This window comes from Ptychodera flava, chromosome 19 (genome assembly GCF_041260155.1).
Source record: "Ptychodera flava strain L36383 chromosome 19, AS_Pfla_20210202, whole genome shotgun sequence".
NCBI lineage: Eukaryota > Metazoa > Hemichordata > Enteropneusta > Ptychoderidae > Ptychodera > Ptychodera flava.
In genome coordinates, this window is record NC_091946.1 from 15,994,740 (window position 1) to 16,009,465 (window position 14,726).

General features: G+C 40.5%; 1 protein-coding gene across 1 annotated transcript in view; it reads right to left on the bottom strand.

Moving 5' to 3' along the window:
* The window catches only part of LOC139118681 (neuroligin-4, X-linked-like), a 69,394-nt gene extending 54,968 nt beyond the window's left edge, over positions 1 to 14,426 (bottom strand). The window contains exon 1 of the mRNA XM_070682100.1: positions 13,552 to 14,426. Within this exon, the coding sequence (XP_070538201.1) occupies positions 13,552 to 13,951 (400 nt within the window). The 5' untranslated portion in view covers positions 13,952 to 14,426. The remainder of the gene's footprint in view (positions 1 to 13,551) is intronic.
* Between the last annotated feature and the right edge of the window lie 300 nt (positions 14,427 to 14,726).

Genomic DNA, 14,726 nt, shown 5'->3' on the forward strand with positions numbered 1-14,726 from the left:
TTGCATAAAACGATTTAATATAATTCCTCGGGATGAAAAATATGCATAATGGTTTGAGTTTGTTATGAAGACATATTGTGTTGGATAAAATGTTACAACTGTCACTAACCATTTTCATTCAACTGTGTCAGATTTAGCATAATATAACACAGGAAATAAAAAAAATTCAAGATTTCTTTCAGTTTTTATGACCGTGCAATTATTTAAAAGTAGTCTCAATTGTATAGTGCATGGGATAATTTTGCATACTGGTATCACAATTGAGATATACACTCCATGCAGACAAAGGACAAGATACCACATCATGCAGACTGACACACAAATACTTCGATTTGTGTATGCAAATATTTTGTGCGTGTAATTTATAATATAATTATAACAAGGCAGTATTGCTGAAGGCAATGAGTACTTGGGCCGTGATAGAGTAATTTTGAGGACAATATATACTACTATTCAAATATGGTCTTGAATTTCCTCCTGTCAATGAGGCATTTGATTAACTGGTTATTAAACGAAGCAATGGCATGACAACGGCAAAATATGTCTAGCAACTTTTGTGGAGTTTGAGGCAGGGGTTCTTTATTTATAGCGGGAATTGCTTAAACTCCTTAAATATTCAAATTACAGCAAATTTCTTTTGTTCTCGATGGTAGATGTCTAATATTTAGATGGGCATATTTTGATTTCTACCCTATAGTTATCCCTATATACCAAAAATCGGACATCCAGCTCTATTGGCTTGCTCAGAATTAGATATGTGCAAATTAATGAGGTACAATATGTGGTGTCATAAGGTGTTCCATCATACCATTTATGAAGGGTGTAGCACTTGTGGTTACTGAGTTGTGGACAAATATATATATTTGAGGTCAAAGGTCATCGAGGTCACGTGACATTTGTCATAATAATTGTATGCTAAGTTATTCCTATATACCAAAATCAGACCTCTAGCTCTATTGGCTCGCTCAAAATAAGATATGCATATAATTAATGAGGTACAATATATGGTGTCATAAGGTGTCCTTTCATACCAAATATGAAGGGTGTAGCACTTGTGGTTACTGAGTTGTGGACAAATATTTATATTTGAGGTCAAAGGTCATTGAGGTCACGTGAAGTTTTGTCAAACAAATTATATTGTTAACTTATCCCTATATACTAGTACCAGAAATCAGACCTCTTGCTCTATTGGCTCGCTCATAATTAGATATGCACATAATTAATGGCGTACAATATGTGGCGTCATAAGGTGTCCCATCATACCAAATACGAAAGGTTTAGCACTTGTGGTTACTGAGTTATTGACAATAATGTATATTTCAGGTCAAAGGTCACCAAGGTCACATGATATTTTGTCAAAATGTCCGAGATATCTGCGTGAACCGATGGACTCACTGATGGACTCACGGACGGATATGAGCCAATCTATAAGCCCCCTGGACTTTATCCGTGGGGACAAAAAAACTGTGTCACTGCATCCTTTAGGCAATATGAATACGATGAGAAACTAAATTTTTATTGTTCTTGGCATCATACATGCGAGTCTATGGAGAACTGCCTTATACATGGGAGTCTATGGAGGTGTAAACTAAAAAGTCCTCTAACACGGCCAAATTTGATAGCATTGTTAAACAAATCGACGTGCATCTGTATGGGGTTGGGTACTAGGCGTGAACGGACGCACGGACGCACGGACATGACCAAACCTATAAGTCCCCTCGGACTTCGTCCGTGGTGATTAAAAACAACGCAACAGTTATTACAGCTACACCGGCGGTAGGTTCATATCCAGAGCCCCGTACGGTCTGCCGCCGTCGCTTGAAAACAATCTCATGCACCCGGCCATATGGGCAGCTGGCCGGATGCATGACTTCCCGGAGAAGGCGAGCTGTCACGTTCAAGCTCAGGATTATTTGTCGATCAAATTTCAATAAATTTACCTTACCTAGATGAAATTTTGTCTATAGGCTGAAATTTCGCCGAAGTTTGACAAAATTACATCGATTTTTCAGGTTCATATGCGACATTTTTGAGTTTTGAGTGCAGACAGAAATAAGTTTTGAGGCAACATGGCTGCGACCCCATGTTGACCCCTAGCCCTGCGTACGATGCTATGTGCTACAGCTAACACACAGCATTGTACGCAGGGCTAGCGAGAGAGTTGCCGACATCGACGGTTATTTACGAGAAGTGAATAAAAGACTGTCATTTTTGGAAGCGATCGAGTAGCTGAGGTAGGCTGGGATACGACTTGGGCCCAAGAACGCTGAATTTCGGCAGTAATTTGGCTTTTTACGTCAAGTCCCAAAATGGATTTGAAGTCACCGACCCAACGTACGGGTCTTTGCAGGGCTGTGGTAAGCGGGGCGGTTAGCTGTAGCGGAACACACAGCATCGTACGCAGGGCTAGTTGACCCAAAGTGAAAATGTGTTCGCGATCAAATCTTCCTATATTTTTTTCAGAATTTTCAACAAAATCATTGCTTCTTACATCTTTTGTAAAATATAAAATACTAAAATAAAACGATGTGCCATGTCTCCAGATTTCTAAAATATCGTTCGTTGACCGTTCGACGCAAACTTGTGACGCAGTTGAAATTCAATACTGACCGCCAAATAGCCTAATCTTAATGAGACGAGATCAGTCTAGACATCCTCCAAATTATCCAACCATTCGCATTGGAGTTCAGCTCGCTTAGAGTATCATAACATTTTTCGGCCTTCTTTTAGATCGACCCTAATATCTCCCATTTAGGAAATAAATACACAAGCTACCTCGACAAAACTTCGTGCACCATCCAAGACCAAACGCACTACAAATCTGTCTTGACGTCATCATCTCCTTACATGTTAATCGGCATACCGTATTTTTAGCAAAGGGAACACAGAATACGTCGGAGTATTCAGTTTCAAAACGTATTACATTGTGTGATGTTGTCAAAAAAAAGTCATGTTACTGCAGTGGTATAAATTACAAAACACAAAAGTTCAAATCGGTTTATTTTGGACTGGCTTTACCCAACATTTCATATTGTTTCTTATGCCAGATTTGACCACGTGCTTACTGGCGACCCCTTTTTATGCAAATTTTGTGTCAAATGATGTGTTCCCCTGGAAAAACAAACGTACGATTTCTAAATGAAGGAGGCGAAATTTGCCCTCAAGACTCGAAACCACCCCTTTGGGGTGTACCTAGCCATTTTTAACGAGCTTCTCGAATCTGCAGCTCTATTTCGAAATGATGGTCTGGTTTTCTCAGCTCAAGGATAAGTGTTCTCCATCGCTGTGGGCATTACTATTCTCAACCGGGGGTACAGTTTTCAGTCGTAATGTTTTCATTGTGTCCGGGATATAAAACCTTTCCTTTTCAAACTTTCTCTTTGATTAACACTAATCCACATCTTGTCAGTGATTAAACATGTTTCAAGTTTAAATGTTAAATTCTGGTCTCGAGCCCTCCTGTTCGACCAAACCGAAATTACCCCTCCCACTTTGGCTCGTCCAGTGGGTGTAGCAAGGGTCGTGCCATCGCCTAGGAAACGGAGGGTGCATTAATTGTTGCATTTCGATGCACATTTTGATTATATTCAGAAGATTTTGTGGCAAAAACTCAGATAGAGAAGCATTTATATTCACATCTCACTTATTCAAGACTGGCTGAGAGCAGCACTTCCATTCAGTTAACATCATTACGCCATTTATTATGCCAAGAAAGATGAAGCCAATACATTTTGCCCTCCCTGGTCTCAGCCAGAAATGGTTATACCTTACAGTTTTTTCCCACGGAATGAAAACAAATGTACTTGGGCTGAGGCCCAAGTACAATAAGAATATAAGTATGTACGTCTATATGCCTCACTCAATACACCAATAAGTAATAAAACAACAATACTTCAATAACGTTTATAGTTACGAAAGTGATCTGTTCTGATAATTCTATGAGAATTTACTTTGACGTCTGTCCGGTTAATTTCAAAGATTTTGAGTAATTAGAAGTATTTCGCCGCAAACTTCTTCTTGTGTTCTTTTTATGGTTCTTTTTATGATCAAAGAGGCGATGAAATAATCTATTTTACCTGATACATTAAGATGTCTTGACCAAGCTATGAAAAATTATTCCAAATGGTATGTTACTTCAGTATGAAAACTAAAGATGGAAATTTATTCACTGCGTAAAGACAAAAGTTGTATTGTCAGCAAATTTCTGTCATTGATTAGGTGTCAACAAAAGTCAATATATTTTAATTGATGGCAATATTCGCTGTTAATCTTGGTCCAAGGTCAAAAGTACAATTTCAACATCACCGAAACACCTTGCTGACCTCCCGCTGACTGTTGACTTATCGTCGCAGACGAGATTATCGTACGTTCTCATGGCGCAAGATACTAGTACTTAATGCCTCGCCTTTTAAAAAAAATGGAGGATTACAACGTAACGGAAGCAACGTGAAAAGTTTCGGTCATGCAGAAATCATTTGAAGCGATGGCTTCTTTGTCGAATATGTGCACTTGTCTGCAAGCTCTACATTTCCATCCGACGATTTCTTTTGAGAACGACCGATCGCTAGAAGGAGCAAGTTGAGATTGCTGTCCTGCAGATATTAAAGCTCCATTAGCTGTAGTTTTTGGCATATTTTCATTCATTTCTGTTCTTTACCTGTTCCCGTTCGCAAAATGAAATATCTCGTATTCTTTAAATTATGTGCACACTGTCAATGATATTTTAAATTGTTTGATTTTAGTCTGGAGAGTATAATTCATTTGTTGACAATAAATTGCTAGGTGTATGTACACTGAACGTACTATATTATTTTGCAATTTGACAGACTTTATAAAGAAGAAGTAGAAATGTACTTCCAATTTAATATAAGAAACAATGGAAATCAACGATACAAGTTACGGTGTCAGTAAAACCGACGAGACATTTTAACGTCTCAGAAGTAAAGAAAAGAGACTAATGAAAGAAATTTCCTGTGAAGTTAATATAAGTGAATCACGCGTGGCCTTGGCTTCGATTTTCCTTAGTACAACCATGGAGACATTACCTGCCCAGCATTCAATGCGTCATTTGTTCGTGCTGATGCCTGCGAGATAGGAATTACAAATGATCCCCGTTGCCATGGCGATGACCTCACAAAATCTCGGCTGATCTCGATCGACAACCATCGTCTCATCAATGAATTACAAACGCCACATTATGCCGGCGGGATATCAGCTGGCGAACAATGCATAAAAAAACCTATTTCAATATAGAACCTGCGGGATGTCAGGGTGTTTTCAGATTGTAATCGCGTTCCCTTGTAAGGATTGGCGGTTTAGACATGCTATTATAATCAGCATACTCAGCAATACCAGTTGTTCTCATGACACCGGCAAATAAATACCAACTGTAACTATTTTTATTATTCGTTACTTGAGTACCTAGTTAAATTTTGACGGCCAACCGTAACCATTTCCGACAGCACTGATACAACTCGTCACAAGCAGAGTAATTTCAGCACATAAGTATAACACATCTTTTCTGAATCACTGCATCTGCTACCAGCCATTATACAGCCCGGAGTCATACTCATTTTACACTTGCCGGTGTTTTTAAAGATACCCGCCATGTTGCCACCGGGCAATGGCCTTCTGTCGAGGACAGCTGAAGCAATCAGCGAATTAAATGTTATTAAATTACTTGGTGTTCATTTTTACTTAGAGCCTATGAAATCCTTTATTTCATTTCCTTTATTATATTAAATTCGAGAGGCTGAATCTCGTTTAACCTTAAACCTATCATAGAATGACATAGGTGTCAAATATGATAATATATAATCTTGATTTATAGCGATTTAGCTTAACATAATAAGATATACAATAATAAAAGTTTGCCTGTACATTGCTCTCTTGAAATAACATAACTTATTGAATAACATAAATTATTTACGTTATTTATATTTGATATTTGGACTCCCATTTCGTCAAGTATTATAGTGATTTAAACACAGCACCTAACAGGATGCTGTGTTGGAGTGTAATGACGATAGGAATTCACCCTTGTCCGTTTCATAGGACAGTCAACACGTAGTCGACACGTATTCGCTCATTTCCGCGCATGACTTCAAAATATTTGGATCCTGACAGGACTGAGTTTGAAGTATCTTTGCTCTTTTCCATTATGCAGAGGTCGAGAACTCTTCGACGGCGGATGAAGCGAACAGTATGTCTTTCAGATAAGATTACCTTTCTGTCTGAACCTCAAAGGCGACCAGGTTAGTGAAGCGGTGTTTCATATCCCGGCAGGGAAAACCTGTGTGACTCATATGGTGATAAACTTATACATGATTTAAAAATTCTCATCGAATGTCTTTGTGTAACAAGTATGCCGTAGTGACATCCGGTGAGAAATTGACCGAGCCTCACTTTCGCTTTCGTCAGTAGTTTTGACAATGCGCACTGTTCTCTACGTCCCCCATATAGGTCAGTTTGGATCAGGACCTTGCCATGCAAAACATTGCATTTTAGAAAACATGTGACATGCTAATGACACAGAATAATAATGCGATCAAAGGGGAATACGTGATAACGCAACGTCTTGTGTAGGCTAGGATATCGTAATTGACCGATTGTTTGCTGGGGTGAACTCTCAATTGACTGGAATGCGTTTCACTTGCCTTGATTTCGACATCTGTTCGAGAATTAGCCGCCTTTGTTGGCAGGCTTATCCGTTTTTTTATCCCTTTAAGGAATTCCAGAAAGTTCTTAAAAATGAGTTGATGTGGTCGTTTGGTCGGCATACGCAAACAAGGTCGAACAAAGGTCAACGAACAACATTTAAAGATGCGTGTAAGATTCTCTGTGGCGTTGTCTGAGAGGCGGAGATGCAGCTCCTAATCGTTCATGGAACATTATCTAAGTCGAAGATTTATGCTTCATGTCGAGGATAAGACAACCCTTAGGGAAGCATTACTGGAATCCCTAGCGCTGTAAGTGCGGGGTGGGGGGGGGGTACAAGTACTGCTGTCACTATCTTCTTTAACGAGCATGACTCACATTTTTTCACGACCGACACTTAACCCCAGTGCCATGTTGACATAACTAAATCTAAAGGACCAATTAGCTTGTTGCTTTTTACCAAATCCATTTACTGGAGAACCGATTGTTCAATTTTACAAGAAATAACGTTGATAAATTGTAGAAAAGGGAAACAAAATGGCGCCACAACTAATGGGAACATGACCAAACTGCAGTGCTAGATATCTCTCTTGCTCTATCAGTGCGCAGAAGACAAAGACGTGGTAATTGCTTCGCTCATTTCTGTACAGCACGATTTTGTCTGAAATAATGATGATGAAATGAAGATGAAAGTATGAAAAAAGTCTACGTCATTCTACCTTTCGACCTCTTTGTGATTATTGCAATAAATCTGAAAAAAACGAAATATAAAATGTGACGTTGTTCGTAAAACTTTGACCGGTGAAAATCAATATTCTAATAGACAACTAAATGAATAAATTTTCTGAAACCCTCAACATGAACTGTTCCTCTCAGATGACGTTTCATTATAACGATTTCCGTAAAAGTGTCGATGCTTAGCTGTAAGGAAGATTTCTTTGGATACTTAAGGTAGAATGCGCCTCGAAAGTGAAACACTTGATATTTTGCTCAAATTTTCCCTAATGAATCTTTCAACTACGCTCTTTCCAACTCAAGAATAAAAATCGGGGGTCACCGTGCAATTTTGGTACTAGAGAAACAACTAACCCAGGATTTACCAATATTTAAAATTCAAAATGGCCGCCATCCCTGTTTTAACTTTATGGACAACAATACAATTTTCGAATTTCGTAAAAAATGAGATTTTGAAAATTCTTCTTACATCAATAGCTTTAAAATGAATCTCCCCAAGTGGCATATCAGAAAAGAATCGTAACACTTTAAGAGTCCGAATATCTGTCCCCGAGGAGTGTTCTACCTCAATTATATCAACAATTTAATCGCATTTTAGTTTATCCCTTCGCGCCATTATTCCTAAAAATATCCACAGAGAGTTATCATAACATCACAGAAGGGAAGAAAGTAGTCAAACATGAAAATTCTTCCGATTACAAAAGAAAAAGATGCCATATTATGAGTTTGTGTAGAAGTCGCCGCGATTCAAAAGGAATAGTGAATATCATATTATTCCATGCGTAGAAGGTTCAAGCAGTTTCGGTTCCATAACTCCAATGCCACCACCTCTCTGCTGCATGGGAAAGTGCCAGCATCTCCCGTCCTGTCTCCTATTTGAATTTTATTCCACCATTTCGCCTCATAAGCTGTGTGTGGTTTCTAAGTGCCAGAACCCCCTCATATTTAATGAGGACATCACGATGGACAATACAACGGACGGACAATGACTTCGGAACATATGCCGTTTCACCGTAACAAAAGAGGGCATACCCTAAACATGCTCGAAAATGGGACGTTGGTAGGTCGCGTAATCGTTAAACATGATCGATCGGTGAACCGTAGACAAAGTACTCCATCACTTGGATAATGTGATTTGTAGATTGCAGTCAACAATCTCATTGCTTGGAATGTCCTAATTTATTGAATAGTTTACATTGGTTCACAAATTATTCATCAGGCAAATGGCCAAATGAGTCTCGTCACGGCGTCTAACAAAGTTAGTTTATTTAACTCTTTAAATTAATCGGCGCAGCCTGTTCTTAATTATTTAGACGTTACAGATCTGTTTGTCAGAAATTTAAATAGTAATGTCCCTTTCAAATGCCGGGTCATGTGACGCGTACAGCTGACATCGGGTATTCTGTGAGCGCGAAGGTATACTCTACGCTTGTCCACGGTCCCTCTTCGTGGTGGGGCCGCGGCTCGTCTGAACGCTAAGAGGAATGTAACAGTTTTATAACGTAATCTCACAGTTAGATAAACACAAAACATAAATCCGTCAATGGAAGTGGTGTTTTTTTCGTAGAGAAGAACAGGAACAGTGTACAATAACGGGAGAAGAATGACCGCAGTGAAAGAAAACAAAATCAATTCCCACTTGAAACTCGCCTCCACATTGTTGTGTCATTCATTGTCGATAAGGGAAAACACGTTCCTAATCAGCTTTAGTCCTGTTTTCTTCGTGCATGCCAATTATCCTCTTTTTTTCACAAACTCATGTACAGAAACAATAGACCGCTAACGACCGAACAATAGACGCCAGGAAGAAAGTGGGAGAGGCGTTTTTTTACCTTTAAACCACCCTACTTTCAAATGCTCTCGGGAAAATAACATTGCTTCGTATTTCTTCTGATAAAATTCCTGTCGGCCTGGTCTCGGCGTAGACCAAGATTTCGTAGCCCATTTGTTTGCCAGCACAGGTGCGTCGCGCACAATTACTTTTACTATTGTAAAAACTAGTACGACGTTACGCAACCTTACACTGGGGGTCTCCATCAAGTATCAAACCCATGGGACTCATCCCTGGCCCATTGTACAGGGACAAGGGAAATGGCAAACACATGTCCAAATGCGAAACAAAGACGTGTATCGCTAAATACACTTTTTGTCCAGCCTGTTTACAAGTGGGTGGATCTCCTTTGACGAGAGCTTTACTGGATGGAATCGGTGGCAAAAGAATGAGAGTCAATCGATAAAGTTTGAGTTCTCTAACTTGAAAGGTTTGGAAAATCTCAAGTTGTTCGATAAATGCATATCTATCCACATAGATTTCCAATGCACAGAGGCCAAGTGTACAAATATATTTGCCCCTCCCCCACCAGACATCGTCCTGTGTGGAAATTGCCATGCAGATTGTGTCCGCTATAAAGACGCGAAAAACAAACTTTGCGTCAAATCTTTCTACTCCCATTCAAATTACTTCAAACTCGGCAGCAATGTCTTCTATTGTATAACGGCTGCTATTGTTGACCTAAAGCAAATAAAAACATGCTGCATGGGCAGATGACTTGGTTTTTTATTTAATTTATGCTTTGGGATATCTTGAGTTCATGCAGCGTTATACTTGTCTCAGTGAAGCTCGCGCGGATCACAAAAAGTCTTGCGACTTTTAAGGTGGCAGGGTGCTATGTACCAGCGCAAAAATATTGAGAGACGAAATTGAGTCTTCACAGTTGCGTAAGCAAAAAAAAATCGAAAAATTAAGAATTATTGGTAATAAATCCTGAATATAACCAAAAGTGAGCTACAAAAATTTGATTTCCTTTCAGAGACAGTTTAACCTGTTCACCCCAAATTCCATGTAAACAGGTCCACAATCACCATTGATAACAATGGGTTTGGGCCAAACTATGGTGGTGAAAGGGTTAAGTCGGTCGGCTGAACACAGCAGTGTTGCTCATTTCGTAGAGCTTTCAGTCACAGTTCAATTACAAATGTTGCGAGGATCCTCGGACATGCGCAGACGGCAAACCATAACACCATATTCCTTTCTTGGCATTCATTCCACGGGATTCATTAGCTTACCTGGACAGACGTCACTTTGATTTGAAATTGAAAACGATTGTAATCGGACTGTAGCAATTAGAAATTGTGTGCGACTAAGAACGAACCCGTAACCAAAGGGCAGTAAAGTTGACGTCACCATATCAATTATAATACTGGCCTTTGACACGGCCTAAGTGCTTACTTTCACATTAATTTAATACATATAGAAGCATAAGACTTACGTATCCCTTCAGGAATAAATAGACTTGTTGGGGCTTGAATACAGTATGACGAACATTCCTTCACGGTCACCCATTTTAATTTCAATAATTGAATAATTTTAATGGGCTGCAATTATGATTGACAAAGTCACGACACTGTAACTCCTGAAAGAAATGTGAATTGTGTTTACGCGTGGAGAACTTGGGTCAAAGTTCTGATTAAAAGTGAACCACGACGCCGCGAATCTATACACCACTTTTAGTTATTGCCTGTTAATGAAGTTAGTTTCAACAAGTTACAAAGACGTACATGTATCCCATGGTCCTGTTGGTTTTAAGTTACTTCTAAGTAGCTCTTGTAGGTTTCGGTGTCGTTTCCTGATGCCCATGCTATATGTCAAAACGAGAGGGTCGTTTTTATCACGCAGGTAACAGACGGACCGCCATTGTCAGTGTAATTGTGATATCTGCTCAAATATCGGTCTCCTTGATTTTAGTATTCATCCATGCAAGGGTGATGGCGTCTCACCAATCGACACTTCTCAAGTGTTACCATGTTGACATTACCTATATCAAGACACTCCGCCCATTGTATTCGAGCTGAAAACTGATACCAGATATTCACAGATGCGCCTCAAAGTATGGACCACAGGAACGAGACAGCAGCAAGTCTACTGCAAAGGCTGTGTGGCATCTTTTCCGTCTTTAAGTTTAATAAAATGACTGAATTGTGATCATAAATTTTCAAAATACTTTGAGAAACGATGCTAATATTAATGATACACATATTTCTTATCCCGCATACAAACATAGACAGTAGAAGCGGCGAGACTACTGTCTATGTTACTTGTGTAAGGATCGAGTACGCCACTGGCCATTGTTTCTTGCACTAGCTCAACTTCTTGTGTCCATGGAGAAATCTGTTTAAATGTCATGTTTACTAGCGGATCTTAACACCCACTTTAATTATCTTTGAAGAAAGCAGCCCCTGCGATCAATTCACCTGGTACTGTGTAAACAAAACAAATTATCGCGTCAATTTGCTCATACCTATTCAGCCGACCGGACGAATAAAAGAAAGCGCCGGTCTTTATGATTTCGTTTCTCTTTATCGTTGTAATAAAATGTCCCACATCGTTCCTGCACGGTGTACATCCTTTGAAGAAGTATTTGCCAGTCTTCCAGAGGCCCGACCTCGACCTTAAACAAAGGCGTAAGCAAAATAAGGGGGGACTTTGAGGACACAATGAAACCTTTAGAGGTGTATTCTTTACTTTTCCAGCTGAGCTGATAAACCGCTCGGGGATATGTCCTCACTTGTTCCGACTGAAGCCATTGAATTGCACGTGCGAACGCCCGCTCTACCGTGGCGCTGGGCAAAGATTGCTTGCGCAGATGTAAGGTTACTTGTCACAACACCGTTCGGTAAGCGAAGGATGTAATCTGAGACTATACAGCAAAATAAATCATGTGAGAGCATTTCCTCCAAAAATCTGGGCGCCATATTCACTGAATTTGTCTGTGTCAATCCGTATGAAGCAACTTTCCAAGAGCTACGTGCGATACCCCGACAGTCTGCTTCGTGTTAAAAATTCATGTAACTTCCTAAATGTGTGTTGAGCAATCCTCATGTCTCCAGACACAGATAAATAACAAGTGGGTTAATGGGTAGAAGCCGCAATTTGCGTCAAGCTAAGGTCATACAGGTCAACCTGGCAAATGTTCTACAGATTAAAAGTCACCCATAAACATATATGTACACATATTACACATTATCTTCTAATTTGTATCACATGAAATTGCAATAATGGCAATTTATTCATTGAACGTCTTAGCAGACGGCAAGTTGAAGGCTGGACAACGCCGTGGTTGAGAGAATTATTCAATGGGGGTATGGGAAGGAAAAAAAATAAAACGCTTATCTTTGCGAAGATAAGGGTGAAGGAGAGTTCGCGTGGAATTTCCTCACTCATTTTTTCTGGATTCGCTATCATTTCACGGAAGGCAGCGTATAAAATCTTAGTCTGCGCCGCACGATTCGTAAAGAACGATGAGTGTTTTTTTTTATTCTGTGACATAAATAATGGATAGGCAAAACGGAGCATGGGAACCGGCGTTTCAGGTATGACGCTGCGCCACACAATAGCGCACAATCATCGGCTGTCTTTTGTCAAGGGAAATCAACAGTGAATTTGTAGGTTGGAAAAAAAAGAACACTTCGCGCTAGTATGAGTAACAGGGTCAGGCTGGAGATGATCCGTTGTGAATCATAGGTTTATCACGGGTCCCCTCCCCCGCCCTGACGATAATTGGAAAAGTATATAGATTGATATTTCAAAAATGAGGACATATGTGCTTAATAATAATATGCGGCTGCTGGTAATAATGAAATTCAGCATTTTTTCTGTACGCCTGCGCTTTCGAGGTCAAATGTAACACAGCTGTCGTCGATGTGTGTACTGCCATTCTCGTGGTTGATGCGTTTTCCCCAAGAACTCGACTGAACTGGCGTACGTGAAAATAAGTACATTACCGTTAGCAATTTCTTTGCCTACTTGAGGGATTTATCTCCCAGCCGTGCAATGTCGCCAGGCACTGTGTATTGAATTTGTCTTGTTAAACAAGTTTTGGCGTTGATGTGGTATTTACACACTGTGGACTCGCAACGTGCCCTGGATAGTATGGAACGGCTAGTTCGTCGTCGTCACCGTCGCCAAACCTTTGCATACGCCTGGAAATAAATTGTTTTATTGCTCCCCAGGCATGGGGTAATTATTTGCCATGAAATGAAGCGGACTGAACGTTTTATACATCAACAATAAGAACCACCTTGGCGTCTTAGCCACTGTCGATGCAAATACAATAGTTCATTCATATCAATGTTGTTGGCTATTGGTTAATTTACCCTTACCTTTCATGGGCGAAAAGATATTCAGGTAAAGGCAGTCTTCTGATATGCTTTCCATAAACGGGGCACGGCGGGATAGAATTTTTCTCCTCCACGGCGAGGTATTCTCCGTGATTTCGACACTCTGCGGACAGGAAGGTCCGTACGATGTAGCGTTCATTATACCGTTCCATCTCACCGTCGGCCGCGGTTCTCTGAACCGCAGGCTGCCGGTCGGCGGAGCCGCGTACGGTATCCCCAGGTAAGCGTTGGCGTCGCGTAGGTAAGGGTTGTTCAGCCGCAGGCTCACCTGTTTCCCGCGGATTTGTCCAAATTTCGTGTTGACAACAGGGGCATCTCCCTGAGCCGTGACTGCATGCAGGTAAAAGTACAAGAATACGACGAAATCCAAGAGATGTTGCATTTTTTTTCAAAAAAAATATCCGGCCTTCAGTCTTACAACACTCAGTCCGCCCTGACTGAGGGGTTGTTCAGAGTGATACTCTGCTTCGACGGCGAGCCATGATTCAGGCGTTGGAGGAACTATGCAGACAGCTAAGTGACAAAGAAAAGTTGATTCATAAAATAAACAATTATGAGCGGAAATCTTCAGGTGAGACAGTACAGCAGATCGACCGAGAAACCCCGCGACAGAAACCTAGACGAGCGAGAAACGCCGCTGCAATATCACGGATACGTGATCGCTTCCATCGGCCTCCCTCGTCGTGGCAAAATAGTGAGAATTTTCAGGACAGACCCAGACCCAGTCTCACGACATCTCTGGTACATGGCAGCAGACGTCGGCAGCACTTTCCCATTCTCTGTGGTCAGTCGCGTTGATAGCTGCCAGAACGCGGGTGGCAGTAGCCTAATCCATTCGGTCGCTCAATCATCAATGTGGACCCTTTAGGTGTGTGTGGAAAATCCCCTCATTTACATAATGTTCCCGGGAGTCGTCTACGAAAGGTTTTCAGCTCAAATGAACGTGATAATATATATTGGACGTGGTATAATTTGTCGCAGTTAATTTTTATGAATGCGAAACAAGATTCAAAATCGCATAACAAACGCTAGTATGGAAATGGCTCGAGTGAAAAGCTCGGGTATATGTCGGAAGGCCGGAAGACGGATTTCAGCGGTCCGGGAATAAATTATACCTTTAAAAAGTGGTACCCTAGGAAAACCATTCACCAGAGGAG